An 18,900-nucleotide genomic window follows, 5' to 3' on the forward strand; every position below is an offset into this window, starting at 1 on the left:
AGGTGTTTCTCTCGAAAGAAGTGAGTGGGAGGAAAGTAGAACTTGATGAGGTAACTGTACCTGCTCCCTTATTGGAAAGTAGTTCATCACATAAACCGGTTCCTGTGACACCTACACCAATTAGTGAGGAAGTTAATGATGATGATCATGGAATTTCAGATCAAGTTGTAACTGAACCTCGTAGGTCAACCAGAGTAAGATCCGCACCAGAGTGGTACGGTAATCCTGTTCTGGAGGTTATGTTACTAGACCATGACGAACCTACGAACTATGAAGAAGCGATGGTGAGCCCAGATTCCGCAAAATGGCTTGAGGCCATGAAATCTGAGATGGGATCCATGTATGAGAACAAAGTGTGGACTTTGGTTGACTTGCCCAATAATCGGCAAGCCATTGAGAATAAATGGATCTTCAAGAAGAAGACTGACGCTGACGGTAATGTTACTGTCTATAAAGCTCAACTTGTTGCGAAAGGTTTTCGACAAGTTCAAGGGATTGACTATGATGAGACTTTCTCACCTGTAGCGATGCTTAAGTCTGTCCGAATCATGTTAGCAATTTCCGCATTTTATGATTATGAAATTTGGCAAATGTATATCAAAACTGCATTCCTGAATGGATTTCTAGAAGAAGAGTTGTATATGATGCAACCAGAAGGTTTTGTCGATCCAAAGGGAGCTAACAAAGTGTGCAAGCTCCAGCGATCCATTTATGGATTGGTGCAAGCCTCTCGGAGTTGTAATAAACGCTTTGATAGTGTGATCAAAGCATTTGGTTTTATACAGACTTTTGGAGAAGCCTGTATTTACAAGAAAGTGAGTGGGAGCTCTGTAGCATTTCTGACATTATATGTGGATGACATATTGTTGATTGGAAATGATATAGAATTTCTGGATAGCATAAAGGGATACTTGAATAAGAGTTTTTCAATGAAAGACCTCGGTGAAGCTGCTTATATATTGGGCATCAAGATCTATAGAGATAGATCAAGACGCTTAATTGGACTTTCACAAAGCACATACCTTGACAAAGTTTTGAAGAAGTTCAAAATGGATCAAGCAAAGAAAGGGTTCTTGCCTGTGTTACAAGGTGTGAAGTTGAGTAAGATTCAATGCCCGACCACTTCAGAAGATAGAGAGAATGTGAAATATGTTCCCTATGCTTCAGCCATAGGCTCTATCATGTATGCAATGTTGTGTACCAGACCTGATGTGTTCCTTGCTATAAGTCTAGCAGGAAGGTACCAAAGTAATCCAGGAGTGGATCACTGGACAGCGGTCAAGAACATCCTGAAATACCTGAAAAGGACTAAGGATATGTTTCTCGTTTATGGAGGTGACAAAGAGCTAGTTGTAAATGGTTACGTCGATGCAAGCTTTGACACTGATCCGGACGATTCTAAATCACAAACCGGATACGTGTTTACATTGAACGGTGGAGTTGTTAGTTGGTGCAGTTCTAAACAAAGCGTCGTGGCGGGATCCACGCGGGAAGCGGAGTACATAACTGCTTCGAAAGCAGCAAATGAAGGAGTCTGGATGAAGGAGTTCATATCCGATCTAGGTGTCATACCTAGTGCATCGGGTCCAATGAAAATCTTTTGTGACAATACTGGTGCAATTGCCTTGGCGAAGGAATCCAGATTTCACAAGAGAACCAAGCACATCAAGAGACGCTTCAATTCCATCCGGGATGTAGTCCAGGTGGGAGACATAGAAATTTGCAAGATACATACGGATCTGAATGTTGCAGACCCGTTGACTAAGCCTCTTCCACAAGCAAAACATGATCAGCACCAAGGTTCCATGGGTGTTAGAATCATTACTGTGTAATCTAGATTATTGACTCTAGTCCAAGTGGGAGACTGAAGGAAATATGCCCTAGAGGCAATTATAAAGTTATTATTTATTTCCTTATATCATGATAAATGTTTATTATTCATGCTAGAATTGTATTAACCGGAAACATAATACTTGTGTGAATACATAGACAAACAGAGTGTCACTAGTATGCCTCTACTTGACTAGCTCGTTGATCAAAGATGGTTATGTTTCCTAACCATTGACATGAGTTTTCATTTGATTAACGGGATCACATCATTAGGAGAATGATGTGATTGACTTGACCCATTCCGTTAGCTTAGCGCTCGATCGTTTAGTATGTTGCTATTGCTTTCTTCATGAATTATACATGTTCCTATGACCATGAGATTATGCAACTCCCGTTTACCGGAGGAACACTTTGTGTGCTACCAAACGTCACAACGCAACTGGGGGTTTATAAAGGTGCTCTACAGGTGTCTCCGAAAGTACTTGTTGGGTTGGCGTATTTCGAGATTAGGATTTGTCACTCCGATTGTCGAAGAGGTATCTCTGGGCCCTCTCGGTAATGCACATCACTTAAGCCTTGCAAGCATTGCAACTAATGAGTTAGTTGCGGAATGATGTATTACAGAACGAATAAAGAGACTTTCCGGTAACGATATTGAACAAGGTATTGAGATACCGACGATCGAATCTCGGGCAAGTAACATACCGATGACAAAGGGAACAACGTATGTTGTTATGCCGTCTGACCGATAAAGATCTTCGTAGAATATGTGGGAGCCAATATGAGCATCCAGGTTCCACTATTGTTTATTGACCGGAGACGTGTCTCGGTCATGTCTACATAGTTCTCGAACCCGTAGGGTCCGCATGTTTAACGTTTCAATGACAGATATATTATGAGTTTATATGTTTTGATGTACCGAAGATTGTTCAGAGTCCCAGATGTAATCACGGACATGACGAGGAGTCTCGAAATGGTCGAGACATGAAGATTGATATATTGGAAGCCTATATTTGGATATCGGAAGTGTTTCGGGTGAAATCGGGATTTTACCGGAGTACCGGAGGGGTTACCGGAACCCCCTGGGGGTTAATGGGCCATAGTGGGCCTTAGTGGAGAAGAGGAGAGGCGGCCAGGGCAAGGGCCGCGCGCCCCTCCCCCCTAGTTCGAATAGGACAAGGAGAGGGGGGCGGCGCCCCCCCTTTCCTTCTTCTCCTCCACCTCTTTCCCCCTCTTCTCCTAATTCAACAAGGAAAAGGGAGGGAGTCCTACTCCCGGTGGGAGTAGGACTCCTCCTGGCACGCCCCTCCTGGCCGGCTGCACCTCCCCCCTTGCTCCTTTATATGCGGGGGCAGGGGGGCACCCTAGAGACACAACAATTGATCGTTTGATCTTTTAGCCGTGTGCGGTGCCCCCCTCCACCATAGTCCACCTCGATAATACTGTAGCGGTGCTTAGGCGAAGCCCTGCGTTGGTAGAACATCATCATCGTCACCACGACGTCGTGCTGACGAAACTCTCCCTCTACACTCGGCTGGATCGGAGTTCGAGGGACGTCATCGGGCTGAACGTGTGCTGAACTCGGAGGTGCCGTGCGTTCGGTACTTATCGGTCGGATCGTGAAGACGTACGACTACGTCAACCGCGTTGTGCTAACGCTTCCGCTTTCGGTCTACGAGGGTACATGGACAACACTCTCCCCTCTCGTTACTATGCATCACCATGATCTTGCGTGTGCGTAGGAATTTTTTTTGAAATTACTACGTTCCCCAACACTTTGTACTAATCATTTTTATGAGACACTTTGTTATGGTAATATTGATCATAATGAAACTTTTATTGACTTTTGGGAGAACTCGTTGAGCCATAAATTCTACCCGCAGATCTATCTTCTTGTAACTAAAGATCATGTTTAACGTTATCGTCCGCCATTACTGTATTCATGATGACTCATTAGAAATGGATGTCAATACGAAAAGCTTCCAAAATAGGCACATCTGCATATCATGAACCTATAAATAAAGTGCAAATACTAATGCAATTAGCACTTCCAGTGTGTGGAGCATGCATTGGTGGTTAGCTGCATATTTTCTAAAGCATAGCAGACAGAAGTGGTGCTGACGGGACGCTCCTACCACAAAATATATTGATGTCATATGTGGTACACAACTATCGTCATTTTATGTCCTCATTTGACATCAATATCAAGGCATGAAGCCTAGTGTACCATTATGTCTCTCACAAGAAAGGAACACAATGGAGATTCGTGAGTGTTGGAGAAGACAACATCAACATTAGAGTTACACTGAATGGAGCAAGGCAAGCACATGACCCAGATGTCTACATATTGGGGTTTGTGGTGCTTTGAAAAATTATATTCATGACTTTGTTGTCTTGTGGTATTCAACTAGACAAAGGTTTTCACGATTAAATCCTCTTATCGACAACATTGGATCCCTCCAACCTAAAGCAACAAGTTGCATTAATTGCTTGAACACCTCGCTCCTGGTTGTAGGAGAATGATGACATAAAGTGTGTTTCCAGGGAGAGTTCCATGGTCTATCCTGTCGCTATAATCGATGATTGGGCAAGTCTATTGAAGGAAAAGGTAATGTAGATATCCATCAAGCATCCAGATGGAGGCCATGAAAGCTTGAGGCCATGAAAGCTGATGGAGGTGTTTGATCGGACAAAACGATTGTACCAGACGGTTCAGGGAAGACATATGGCTTAACGGCGACGTACTTTGAAAAACACCATCTGCCTTTTATTCCGAAGGGGTACGGGGTAATCTCGGTCGTACATGTGTTTAGGCGGGGGGGGGGGGGTGCGTGCGTTGTACCCAAGTAGAGGCCATTTCCTTTGCACATCCACAGTTTTTTTTATCAGAATCGACACACTAGTGACACCATATGTCTTCCCTGAAACATCTGGTACAATCCTTTTGCTGATCAAACACCTCCATTGGCTGCCATGGCCGCGAGATTTTTGGATCCTCAGCGGAGATCTACATTGCCCTTTCCTTCAATAGACTTGCCCAATCATCAACTATAGCAACAGATAGACCACACGAACTCTATATGGAAACACACTTTATCCTATCATTCTCCTACAACCAGGAGGGAGGTGTTCGAGCAATTAATGTAACATTTTGCTTTAGGTTGGAGGGAACTGATGTTGTCAATAAAAGGATTTAACCGTGAAAACCTTTGTCTAGTTAAATATTGTTGGAAATATGCCCTAGAGGCAATAATAAAAGCATTATTATTATATTTCCTTGTTCATGATAATTGTCTTTTATTCATGCTATAATTGTGTTATCCAGAAATCGTAATACATGTGTGAATTCATAGACACCAACATGTCCCTAGTAAGCCTCTAGTTGACTAGCTTGTTGATCAACAGATAGTCATGGTTTCCTGACTATGGACATTGGATGTCATTGATAACGAGATCACATCACTGGGAGAATGATGTGATGGACAAGACCCAATCCTAAACATAGCACAAGATCGTATAGTTCGTTTGCTAGAGTTTTTTCCAATGTCAAGTATCTTTTCCTTAGACCATGAGATCATGTAACTCCCGGATACCGTAGGAGTGCTTTGGGTGTGCCAAACGTCACAACGTAACTGGGTGACTATAAAGGTACATTACAGGTATCTCCGAAAGTGTCTATTGGGTTGGCACGAATCGAGACTGGGATTTGTCACTCCGTATGACGGAGAGGTATCTCTGGGCCCACTCGGCAATGCATCATCATAATGAGCTCAAAGTGACCAAGTGTCTGGTCACGGGATAATGCATTACGGTACGAGTAAAGTGACTTGCCGGTAACGAGATTGAACGAGGTATTGGGATACCGACGATCGAATCTCGGGCAAGTAACGTACCGATTGACAAAGGGAATTGTATACGGGGTTGCTTGAATCCTCGACATCGTGGTTCATCCGATGAGATCATCGAGGAGCATGTGGGAGCCAACATGGGTATCCAGATCCCGCTGTTGGTTATTGACCGGAGAGCCATCTCGGTCATGTCTACATGTCTCCCGAACCCGTAGGGTCTACACACTTAAGGTTCGGTGACGCTAGGGTTGTAGAGATATGAATATGCAGTAACCCGAAAGTTGTTTGGAGTCCCGGATGAGATCCCGGACGTCACGAGGAGTTCCGGAATGGTCCGGAGGTGAAGAATTATATATAGGAAGTGCAGTTTCGGCCATCGGGAGAGTTTTGGGGGTCACCGATATTGTACCGGGACCACCGTATGGGTCCCGGGGGTCCACCGGGTGGGGCCACCCATCCCAGAGGGCCCCATGGGCTGAAGTGGGGAGGGGAACCAGCCCATAGTGGGCTGGTGCGCCCCCCTTGGCCCACCCCCTGCGCCTAGGGTTGGAAACCCTAGGGTGGGGGGGGAGCGCCCCACTTGCCTTGGGGGCCACTCCACCCTTGGCCGCCGCCTCCCCTAGGATATCCCATCTCCTAGGGCCGGCGCCCCCCCTTGGGGAGCCTATATAAAGGGGGGGAGGGAGGGGCAGCCGCAACCTTGACTCTTGGCGCCTCCCTCTCCCCTGCTACACCTCTCCCTCTCGCAGAAGAACGGCGAAGCCCTACTGCGGTGACTGCTGCATCCACCACCACGCCGTTGTGCTGCTGGATCTTCAACAACCTCTCCTTCCCCCTTGCTGGATCAAGAAGGAGGAGACGTCACGCTGACCGTACGTGTGTTGAACGCGGAGGTGCCGTCCGTTCGGCGGTAGGATCTCCGGTGATTTGGATCACGTCGAGTATGACTCCCTCATCCCCGTTCTCTTGAACGCTTCCGCTCGCGATCTACAAAGGTATGTAGATGCAATCCGATCACTCGTTGCTAGATGAACTCATAGATGGATCTTGGTGAAACCGTAGGAAAATTTTTGTTTTCTGCAACGTTCCCCAACAGTGGCATCATGAGCTAGGTCTATGCGTAGTTCTCTTTGCACGAGTAGAACACAATTTGTTGTGGGCGTAGATGTTGTCAACTTTCTTGCCGCTACTAGTCTTATTTTGCTTCAACGGTATTGTGGGATGAAGCGGCCCGGACCAACCTTACACGTACGCTTACGTGAGACCGGTTCCACCGACTAACATGCACTAGTTGCATAAGGTGGCTGGCGGGTGTCTGTCTCTCCCACTTTAGTTGGAGCGGATTCGATGAAAAGGGTCCTTATGAAGGATAAATAGAAGTTGATAAATCACGTTGTGGAGCCATAGGAATCACGACTTGCATGTCGATGAGTATGACAACCGGCAGGAGCCATAGGAGTTGTCTTTATTTTTTGTATGACCTGCGTGTCATTGAGAAACGCCATGTAAATTACTTTACTTTATTGCTAAATGTGTTAGCCATAGTAGTAGAAGTAATAGTTGGCGAGAAACTTCATGGAGACACGATGATGGATATCATGGTGTCATGCCGGTGACAAGATGATCATGGAGCCCCAAGATGGAGATCAAAGGAGCTATGTGATATTGGCCATATCATGTCACTATTATTATTTGATTGCATGTGATGTTTATCATGTTTTTACATCTTGTTTACTTAGAACAACGGTAGTAAATAAGATGATCCCTCATAATAATTTCAAGAAAGTGTTCCCCCTAACTGTGCACCGTTGCGACAGTTCGTTGTTTCGAAGCACCACGTGATGATCGGGTGTGATAGATTCCAACGTTCACATACAACGGGTGTAAGACAGATTTACACATGCAAACACTTAGGTTGACTTGACGAGCCTAGCATGTACAGACATGGCCTCGGAACACAGAAGACCGAAAGGTCGAGCATGAGTCGTATAGAAGATACGATCAACATGAAGATGTTCACCGACGTTGACTAGTCCATCTCACGTGATGATCAGACACGGCCTAGTTGACTCGGATCATGTTATACTTAGATGACGGGAGGGATGTCTATCTGAGTGGGAGTTCATTGAATAATTTGATTAGATGAACTTAATTATCATGAACTTAGTCTAAAACCTTTACAACATGTCTTGTAGATCAAATGGCCAACGTTGTCCTCAACTTCAACGCGTTCCTAGAGAAAACCAAGCTGAAAGACGATGGCAGCAACTATACAGACTAGGTCCGGAACCTGAGGATCATCCTCATAGCTGCCCAGAAAGATTATGTCCTACAAGCACCGCTAGGTGAAGCACCTGTTCTCCCTGCAGAACAAGACGCTATGAACGCTTGGCAGACACGTTCCGATGATTACTCCCTCGTTCAGTGCGGCATGCTTTACAGCTTAGAACTGGGGCTCCAAAAGCGTTTTGAGAGACACGGAGCATATGAGATGTTCGAAGAGTTGAAAATGGTTTTTCAAGTTCATGCCCGGGTCGAGAGATATGAAGTCTCCGACAAGTTCTTCAGCTGTAAGATGGAGGAAAACAGTTCTGTCAGTGAGCACATACTCACTATGTCTTGGTTACATAACCGCTTGACTCAGCTGGGAGTTAATCTCCCGGATGACGCGGTCATTGACAGAATCCTTCAGTCGCTTCCACCGAGCTACAAGAGCTTTGTGATGAACTTCAATATGCAGGGGATGGAAAAGACCATTCCTGAAGTATTTGCTATGCTGAAATCAGCAGAGGTAGAAGTCAAAAAGGAACATCAAGTGTTGATGGTGAATAAAACCACTAAGTTCAAGAAAGGCAAGGGTAAGAAGAACTTCAAGAAGGACGGCAAGGGAGTTGCCGCGCCCGGTAAGCAAGCTGCCGGGAAGAAGCCAAAGAATGGACCCAAACCCGAGACTGAGTGTTTTTATTATAAGGGAAGTGGTCACTGGAAGCGGAACTGCCCCAAATACTTAGCGGATAAGAAGGCCGGCATCACGAAAGGTATATGTGATATACATGTAATTGATGTGTACCTTACCAGTACTCGTAGTAGCTCCTGGGTATTTGATACCGGTGCAGTTGCTCACATTTGTAACTCAATGCAGGAGCTGCGGAATAAGCGGAGACTGGCAAAGGACGAGGTGACGATGCGCGTCGGGAATGGTTCCAAGGTCGATGTGATCGCCGTCGGCACGCTACCTCTACATTTACCTACGGGATTAGTTTTAAACCTCAATAATTGTTATTTAGTGCCAGCTTTGAGCATGAACATTGTATCAGGATCTCGTTTAATTCGAGATGGCTACTCATTTAAATTCGAGAATAATGGTTGTTCTATTTATATGAGAGATATGTTTTATGGTCATGCTCCAATGGTGAATGGTTTATTCTTAATGAATCTCGAGCGTAATGCTACACATATTCATAGTGTGAATACCAAAAGATGTAAAGTTGATAATGATAGTCCCACATACTTGTGGCACTGCCGCCTTGGTCACATAGGTGTCAAACGCATGAAGAAGCTCCATGCAGATGGACTTTTAGAGTCTCTTGATTATGAATTATTTGACACGTGAAAACCATGCCTCATGGGTAAAATGACCAAGACTCCGTTCTCAGGAACAATGGAGCGAGCAACCAACTTATTAGAAATCATACATACTGATGTGTGCGGTCCAATGAGTGTTGAAGCTCGCGGTGGCTATCGTTATGTTCTCACCCTCACTGATGACTTGAGTAGATATGGGTATGTCTATTTAATGAAACGCAAGTCTGAGACCTTTGAAAGGTTCAAGGAATTTGAGAGTGAGGTTGAGAATCAACGTGACAGGAAAATCAAGTTCTTGCGATCAGATCGTGGGGGGGGGGGAATACTTGAGTCACAAATTTGGCACACACTTAAGAAAATGTGGAATAGTTTCACAACTCACGCCGCCTGGAACACCTCAGCGTAATGGTTTGTCTGAATGTCGTAATCGCACTCTATTAGATATGGTGCGATCTATGATGTCTCTTACCGATTTACCGCTATCATTTTGGGGCTATGCTTTAGAGACTGCCGCATTCACTTTAAATAGGGCTCTGTCGAAATCCGTTGAGACGACACCATATGAATTATGGTTTGGGAAGAAACCTAAGCTGTCGTTTCTAAAAGTTTGGGGATGCGATGCTTATGTCAAGAAACTTCAACCTGAAAAGCTCGAACCCAAGTCGGAAAAATGCGTCTTCATAGGATACCCTAAAGAAACTATTGGGTATACCTTCTACCTCAGATCCGAAGGCAAAATCTTTGTTGCCAAGAATGGATCCTTTCTAGAGAAAGAGTTTCTCTCGAAAGAAGTAAGTGGGAGGAAAGTAGAACTTGATGAAGTATTACCTCTTGAACCGGAAAGTGGCGCAACTCAAGAAAATGTTCCCGAGGTGCCTGCTAGAGAGGAAGTTAATGATGATGATCATGAAACTTCAGATCAAGTTGCTACTGAACTTCGTAGGTCCACAAGGACACGTTCCGCACCAGAATGGTACGGCAACCCTGTCTTGGAAATCATGTTGTTAGACAACGGTGAACCTTCGAACTATGAAGAAGCAATGGCGGGCCCGGATTCCGACAAATGGCTGGAAGCCATGAAATCCGAGATAGGATCCATGTATGAAAACGAAGTATGGACTTTGACTGACTTGCCCAATGATTGGCGAGCCATAAAAAATAAATGGATCTTTAAGAAGAAGATAGACGCGGATGGTAATGTGACCATCTATAAAGCTAGGCTTATCGCTAAGGGTTATCGACAAGTTCAAGGGGTTGACTACGATGACACTTTCTCACCCGTAGCAAAGCTGAAGTCCGTCCGAATCATGTTAGCAATTGCCGCATTCTATGATTATGAGAAATGGCAAATGGACGTCAAAACGGCATTTCTTAATGGTTTCTTAAGGAAGAATTGTATATGATGCAGCCAGAAGGTTTTGTCGATCTTAAGAATGCTGACAAGGTGTGCAAGCCCAACGCTCGATTTATGGGCTGGTGCAAGCATCTCGGAGTTGGAACATTCGCTTTGATGAGATGATCAAAGCGTTTGGGTTTACACAGACTTATGAAGAAGTCTGCGTTTACAAGAAAGTGAGTGGGAGCTCTGTAGCATTTCTTATATTATATGTAGATGACATACTTTTGATGGAAAATGATATAGAACTCTTGGACAGCATTAAGGCCTACTTGAATAAGAGTTTTTCAATAATCAACTATAGCAACATGATAGACCACCCGAGCTCTATATGGAAACACACTTTATCCTATCATTCTCCTACAACCAGGAGGGAGGTGTTCGAGCAATTAATGCAACATTTTGCTTTAGGTTGGAGGGAACTGATGTTGTCGATAAAAGGATTTAACAGTGAAAACCTTTGTCTAGTTGAATATCACAGGACAACAAAGTCATGAATATAATTTTTCATCCAAAGCACCACATACGCCAATGTTTAGATGCATGGTGTCATTATGTGTAAATTCTGGTAAAACAAACTGTAGATGTGCAAAAAAAGGCTTCTGCTTGGATACAACACCCCACTCCCCCGCGGCCGCCTAAACGCATTTACGACTGAGATTACCCCGTACCTCTTCAAAATAATGGGCAGATGGTGTTTCTTAAAGTACGTCGCCGCGTTGGTACGTGAGCTACTAGGCCGTAAAATATAAATATACATAAAAATAAAAGGAAAGCTCAAAACCTCCAACTTAAGGCGCGCACTGCTAGCCACTTCACATCATCACTTGTGCTGTTCTATAGCGCGAAAAATATATAAGAACACACCACAATGTTCATATATACGAAATCCTTTCCGAAAAATTAGAAAATTCTAATGAAAAAATATGTGAACTATTTTGAAATGCCGAATTGTTGTTGAAATTATGAACAAAATTGGAAAACACAAACATTTTCAGAAATTTGAACAAGATTTAAAAATGAACTTAAAAAAAACCCGTACATCTTTCGAAACATGAACAATTTCCGAACATCTTTCAAAAGATGACTTTTTTATTTTTTAGGGAAAAAGATGACTTCTTTAAAAATTTATGATTTTTTTAGTTTTCGTTTGTCCCGTTTTCCTTTTGTTTTTTCTCTTTCTTTTACTTTACTTTTTTCAAAATTCGTGAACTATTTTCAAATCATGAACTTTTTCTTAAATCCGGATCTTTAAAAAATTGTGAACATTTCTTAAATTCACATGCTCTGCTTAAAAAAAGGACAACGCTAACGCCCACACGTGTGGTGGGAACAAAACCTGCCCACTGCGCCATGTCACTGCATGCATGCATGTGATTTTTTTTTTGGATTTTCAGTTTTTAAAATGTTTTATCTCTTAAATGAAAAATCCGATTGAAGATCCGTTTTCACCATTAAATTTCTCGCGACGAGATCTTCAAAACTAGATCTCATATCAATATGTTTCGACAAATTTTTTTGAGGGTTAAAAGTTGTCATGTCTATTGCACATGAATTACCATGGTGTTTGCACTGAAGTTGCCATGATATGTTTCAGCTATTTTCGTCTACATTTAAAAATAAATTTTGACATATTATAAAACATGGAATTAAGAAACTAGACTTACCATGAACCGTAAACTAAAATTGCCATGATACATGCAATTAAAATTGCCATGGTTCATACAAACAATAATTTGCATGGTCGAAGCACTGGAATTGCCATCATCAAAATATTAAAATTGTCATGCTCTACAAACTAAAATTGCCACATGGCAACTTTAGTTTAAGCACTATGGTAACTACAGTGTAAACATCGTGTCAATTTTTGGGCAAAAAAATTTCGTCGAAACATATCAACATGGGGTCTAGTTTTGTAGATCTCGTCGGGACGGATCTAATTGTGAAAACAGATTTTTAATTCGATTTTCTAATTAGGAGATAAAACATTTTAAGCCAAAAACTAACAATATTCCTGCTGATGTCATCTGTTCACACATCACAAAATGAGTGGTAATGGAGGCGTGTGGGCGATGTGCAAGATGTCACACGTGTGGGCGTTACTTTTTTCCTAGAAAAATTGTTCATAAATTAGGAAAGTGTTCACATTTTCTAATTTTATTCAGAGTTTAAAATTTATCTCTTTTTTGAAAATTTGTTTGCGAACCGAAAATGTTCTCTTTTCTGGAAAAAATAAATTTTTAGAAACATACCTTTTAAAAAATTTATTCACAAATTTTAAATATTCTTGTTTTCCAAATATTGTTCACAAATTTTTAAAAATATTTGTGGAATTTCAAAAAAGTCATGTTTTGAAAAATTGTTCCTGGTTTTAATTTTTTGCAAAACTTCGAAAAATCTGCATGTTGACAAATTTTGTTCATAAATTAAAAAAATGTTCATGAATTTTAAAAATTGTTCTCATTTCTTAAATATTGTTCATGTTTCGAAAGATGTTCGGAAAGTTCAAATTTCAAAAATGTTTGTGTTTTCTAATTTTGTTCATAAATTTAAAAATAATTCAGTATTTTATAATTGTTCACTTGTTATCCAATAAAAGTTTTGATATTTTTCAGAAATGTTTTCTTATATGAATGCTGCTGTATGCTCTTATATATCTCGCGTTGTAGAACATCACAAGCAGCAGTGAGGTGAAGTTGGTAGAAGCGCGCACGTTAAGTGGGTGATCTTGAGTTTGAGTCCTCGTGAGCTCACCCTTTTCTCTGTAGTAGGAAGTTGCCCGTGGGTTACAACAGGGCATACATATGCTAGTGATTTCACGCCGATTGTGTCTAGCATATGACTTTCTCCACTCATTATCTCTGTCTAATACCTCTTTGAAACACTTAAGACCGTCCAAGTGTGAATGCTCACCCAATGCAAACTTGATCCCAACAAAATACTTGCTCGTGCTTGAGCTGCATCTCATCAAGAGGCATCATCAACAAACAAAATTCTAAAACGCAAGGGCAATTCGGTAGCAATAACAAAATATAGCTCTAAAAACCGACCATAGTACTCAAGCATCGTTGCCTCGTTGGCGCCGGAGAGCGCACTGGTGCACAAGTTAGAGTCGAGCATGAGCACGACAACATAGTACTCGAGCACCTTGAGGTTCTTGCGAGCGTTGGCGAGGGTGTAGAGTGTCTGCTCCTCGACGTTGAAGTAGATCACTAGGGTGGCCAAGGTCCCCGGCGCGGCTGCCGAACCCTTATGCCACCACGTTGAATGTACAACGACTGCAGGCCCCGGCATGGCAGCGAAGGCCTCCCGGATGCATAGGGAGTCGAAGCGCTGGACGTTGTGACCCACCCAGTCACAAAGGACGGTGCAGCGCGGGGAACGCGACCAAGAGGACAGAGGAAGCATTTGGAGATTGTAGAGAGGTCCCCTGGCGGGATGAGGGTTTTCTAGCGCTTCACCGTCAGTAGCTGGACACCTCGACAAGCAGCGCCGGATCGTGACGAGCAAGGCAAGAGACATGGCGAGTGGCAGGTGGGATAAGTGATAAAGGAGAGCATCGAGGAGACGGGATCCACGAAGGCGAGATAAGGGAATGACTAGAGGAAATAAAATTTCGATGAGATTTGGTAAGGGCAAAAATTTCGTACGTTCTTTTAGATAGGAAGGAATTGAATAGATTTTTTTGGATCAGGAACAGGAGAGATTATCGTGCGTGATTGACCTGAATTAATTGCGTTATGCGTTACCAAATAACATATGAGTTACCAAATAAAAGACCCTTACGTTTCTTTTAGGTCCTATATATAATATATATATAAAGATCTTTATGTCGCTTACATAGAACGTGGTAGAAGCGACATGGCTTCATGAGCCGGCCCACTCGCTCGCGCCCGTGCAATTCTTATACAATGTTCCGCGTATACATTTTGCCAAAGGCCATTATTATTCTTTATACGTTAGTGAAAGGGGTGTGCAAAGCGGGGTACATGCAAAATTGAGATTCTGTGTCATAGATTTTTCTGCCCTAAAGTGTACTAATATGACTCCTTTAGGGGTCTAATGCTAAATAAAGAAATATGTCCTCGGGATATCTTCTTAAAAAGTAGTTTAGTCCTATTTGCTATAGCTTGAAGCAGACCCAAGGGTCAGCATATTCAGGACCAAGGGGCTTGTGCAAAATTGTGATTCTGTTCGCAGCCCTACAGACTAATGAGCGTGTATCTCTTGCTAATTTCCTTTAGGCGATGGCTGTCAAGTATCAAACGTCTGATGATTTAGATCCTCAAAAAAAACGTCTGATGATTTCAGGGGAGAAATCCCTTCATTAAAAGATGAAAAGAAGTTCCTCAAAGAGTATGCGAGACTGTACCGTCGGCTGCCTGCTGGTGTCCGGGTCGGGGCTGCCTGCTGAGACGCTGCCGTCGCCTCGCCTTGGTCCTTGCCGAACCTGTTTCTCACACCGTCCAGGAACTCGGTCAACACCGGATCTTGGATCGGCGATTCCTGCACGCAGCAGACCACCTCGACGCCCACCTTGTCCCAGCAACCGCGGCGCGGCCCCTCCATCCAGCGCACGGTGAAACGGCATGCGCACCACTCCACGCCGTCCACGGTGCCGTGCCCTGCCCTTTCTACCTGCATATTTGGTCGGCGCCTATTATTACTGAAGCATATGCGTGTGTTGAGGAACGCACTAAGTAGGGTGAGAATAGGAGGACTTACGGTCTCGAGGACAACGTCGTAGTACTTGAGCTCGTCGGCGTCGCCGTAGATATCGCAGGCGAGGCAGAGCTGGTCGCCCGGGCGGAGGTCTCCGCAGCGGGCGTCGTTGAGGGCCGGGCTTTCCCGGCGGAACCTGGCGCGGAGCGCGTCCACGTCGCCCGGGGATGCGAGGTCAGCCACTGGATCGTACCACTCGTCCGCATCCTCGAGGAAATTCTCGAACATGACGCGCAGCCAGCTGTCCTGCACCACCACACGCGCGGGGTACCATGCTTCGTCGGACCGCGCGCGGTACTCCATTCCGGGTCGTGGGTGGCGCGGCGTCGGCGCCGGCGCGACGGTGGCCTGCCGCTGTTGCGACTTCGGCATTTCCGCGGTACTGTGGGAGTGGCGGCGCCCCGGGTGGTCCGTGGGATTTGGGCCCTCGAGAGGACAGGGCGGCGGGTTTCCCAAAGCTTTATACCGTCCAGATTGCGGTAATCTTTCTAGGTTTTAAGTTTTTAGATTTCGTCGGCATAATGTGCATAAACGTCCCTCAATAAAAAGAAAATCATAATATGCAAATACAAAAGGGGATAATTATATAAGGGATATCTCTCCAAATTGCCTAAAGGTTGTTTTGACCAAGATAATCACATTTCAGATTACACACTTGTTTTGTAAACTAAGATTTGGACCCATTACTAATAATTCATCTATGGAGCCTTCGTTTCAAAGATGTGCTTCGATTGAGCACCTATTGATATGGGAAATGCTTCGGTATCATACTCCCTCCATGCGGAAATACCAGATGGAGAAATGAATGTATCTAGACGTATTTTAGTTTTAAATACTTTTATTTTTTATTCATTTCCCCGACAAGTATTTCCCGATAGGAGTAGTGTTGGATTATGGATGGGCTTAGGCCCATATAAGACACTAATCTCTGGTTAATTTTGAGACCCATGTATGAGATGGCAGGTGGTGGGAAGTTTAGTCCCACCTTGCTAGTTCAGGAGAGTTGAGACCCCTTTATAAGGGTTGCTCTACCACTTGCCATTGGGAGCTTGGGAAGAGGAGTGGTACACGCGCTCCTCCTCCGCCGCCGCCCACCTCGCCACGCCATGCCACGCCATGCCACGCCACGCCACGGGTTGCGGGAATGAGCCGAAGCTTATGTTTGCCGCTCAGGAATGAATTAATTAATCAGGGATTAATTAACGCGTCGCTAACATGTGGGCCACTATCCAAGACGTTGGACTGTGGGCTGACTTGCATTGCCGGGATTCGTCGACTTGCTTGCCGGGGGTGCGACCCTTGCCGGGACCCGCGTATTCGTCGACTCCCTTGCCGGGAACAACGACTCCCTTGCCGGGAGTGGGCCGACTCGGTCGTGGGCCTCGGCAAGGACCACGACTTTCTTCCTTACGGACTATATAAGAAGGCTCTGGCCAGTGAAGTAACCTAGTTCGGTTCACTCACTCCCTCTCGCGCGACCTAGCCATCATCTACTGTTCCTCACTCTGTGCTGCCTCCGGCGATCCCATCCCGACGACCGCGTGCACGGCTGGTCGGGACAGCAGGTGCCTTCGGAACCCTATCGTTCGAGATACTGCCCGGGAGAACAGCAATAAGGTTTTTGGGGAGCGTCTCGACGTGATTGCTCCCGATCCGTCCCCAACTCTGTTTTCCTCTGCTTCAACTACTTCCTCTGCATCGACACCATGGCCGACGCCGCCACCGCTAAGAAGAAGGCCGCGGACGACGCCGAGGCTGCTGCTGCAGCCGTCGCGTTGGCATGTCCAACCGGAGGGTATGATCTGTTCTTCCCTCGTTTACTCGTACTTATGCTAGCCGTATATGTGCTGCTCATAGAAGGTTCGGTTCTATGTTCTGCACGCGCTAGTATGCTTAGGTATCGCTATGAGATGCATACCTTTTATGCCTTGCTTACTGTTTACTCGTGGATAAGTCTAATCAGAAAAGTGCTAATATTTCCAACAATCCAAAAACCTTATTTTAGGCACTTTTCGATTCAAGGCTTTGCTGCTACTCTAAAACCGGAAAAGTTTACCGGGACGCATTTTAAGCGTTGGCAGACTAGAACCACCTTGTGGCTCACAGTGATGAACGTGTTCTGGGTTGGTGGTGTGTCCCTCACAGAAACGATTGCTCCTGAACAGGAGAAGGCGTTTAGGGAGGCAACCACAATCTTTCTAGGAGCAGTTCTGAGTGTGATTGGAGACAAGTTGGTTGACGCCTATATTCATATGGGCGTTGCCAAAAATTTATGGGATGCGCTCGAAGTCAAATTCGGCGCAACTGATGCTGGCAGTGAGCTGTATGCCATGGAGCAGTTTCATGATTACAGGATGGTTGATAACCGTTCTGTATTGGACCAGGCTCATGAGATAAAGTGCATTGCTAAGGAGCTGGAGCTCCTGAAGTGTGAGTTACCGGACAAGTTTGTCGCGGGTTGCATTATTGCAAAACTTCCTCCTAGTTGGAGGAACTTTGCTACTTCTCTCAAGCACTTGAGACGTGAATTCTCTGTTGAGGATGTCATTGGTCATCTCAGTGTTGAGCAGAACTCGAGAACAAAGGACTCACACGTGAAAGGGGCAGAGGGTTCTTCTAGCGGCAATGTGGTGCAGAAGAACTTCCACAAGTTCAAGGGAAAGAACTCTGTCTAGCAGAATACTACCTTTAAGAAGAAGGGTAAGAAGAAAGACAAAAGGAGAGATGGCTGCTTTACTTGTGTTTCAGATGAACATTGGGCAAACAAGTGTCCAAACAAGTACAAGAAGCCAGCATAGGACTCCAAGTCTGTGAATGTCACTCTGAGCAACAATGATGCGGCATCTGGGTATGGTAATCTGTTTACCATACTTTCAGTTTGTCAGTCCACCGATTGGTGGATTAACACTGGGGCCAATATTCATGTGTGTGCTGATGTGTCTTTGTTTTCTTCCTACCAGGTCGCACGAGATTGTTCCGTCCTGATGGGGAATGGCTCGCATGCTTCTGTTCATGGTGTTGGCATGGTAGATCTGAAGTTTACTTCGGGAAAGATCATGCAACTGAAGAACATGCAGCATGTCCCCGCCATAAAGAAGAATCTCGTTAGTGGCTCTCTTCTATGTAAAGAAGGGTTAAAGTTAGTATTTGAGTCGAACAAAGTAGTCGTATCTCGGTATGGACTATTTTTGGAAAAGGATATGATTGTGGTGGTTTGTTCCGCCTTTCCCTGGAGGATTTCTGTAATAAAGTCGTGAACCAAATTCATTCTAATGTGAACGAATCTGAGGTTTGACATTCACGTCTCTGTCACATAAATTTCGGTTGTATGACGCGGCTAGCTAAGATGGATTTAATCCCGAGTTTCACTTTAGCCAAAGGCTCTAAGTGCCATGCGTGTGTGCAAGCTAAGCAACCTCGTAAGCCTCACAAGACCGCGAAGGAGAGACACCTGGCACCTCTAGAGCTCATACATTCAGATCTTTGTGAGATGAATGATGTGTTGACTAAAGGTGGAAA

The 18,900-nt window shown here is 44.5% G+C and overlaps 1 protein-coding gene across 1 annotated transcript; it reads right to left on the reverse strand.

The window, feature by feature from the left end:
• Positions 1–14,794: 14,794 nt before the first annotated feature.
• LOC125519209 (uncharacterized) lies at positions 14,795–15,791 on the reverse strand. Its single transcript, XM_048684082.2, has 2 exons — positions 15,385–15,791; positions 14,795–15,297 (listed from the first exon to the last, which is right to left on the reverse strand). The coding sequence occupies exons 1-2, from the start codon at positions 15,751–15,753 to the stop codon at positions 14,914–14,916; spliced, it is 753 nt and encodes a 250-aa protein (XP_048540039.2). The 5' UTR covers positions 15,754–15,791; the 3' UTR covers positions 14,795–14,913.
• Positions 15,792–18,900: the final 3,109 nt, after the last annotated feature.

This window comes from Triticum urartu, chromosome 7A, assembly GCF_056163025.1.
Source record: "Triticum urartu cultivar PI428250 chromosome 7A, HENAU_Tu73, whole genome shotgun sequence".
NCBI lineage: Eukaryota > Viridiplantae > Streptophyta > Magnoliopsida > Poales > Poaceae > Triticum > Triticum urartu.

What these genes read in the sequence shown, in the direction of transcription:
- LOC125519209 (XM_048684082.2), bottom strand. Translation starts at nt 15,753, where the DNA reads ATGCCGAAGTCGCAACAGCGGCAGGCCACCGTCGCGCCGGCGCCGACG. An exon ending in ACGACGTTGTCCTCGAGACC is followed by an intron (nt 15,298 to 15,384) that starts GTAAGTCCTCCT and finishes CCAAATATGCAG; the next exon opens with GTAGAAAGGGCAGGGCACGG.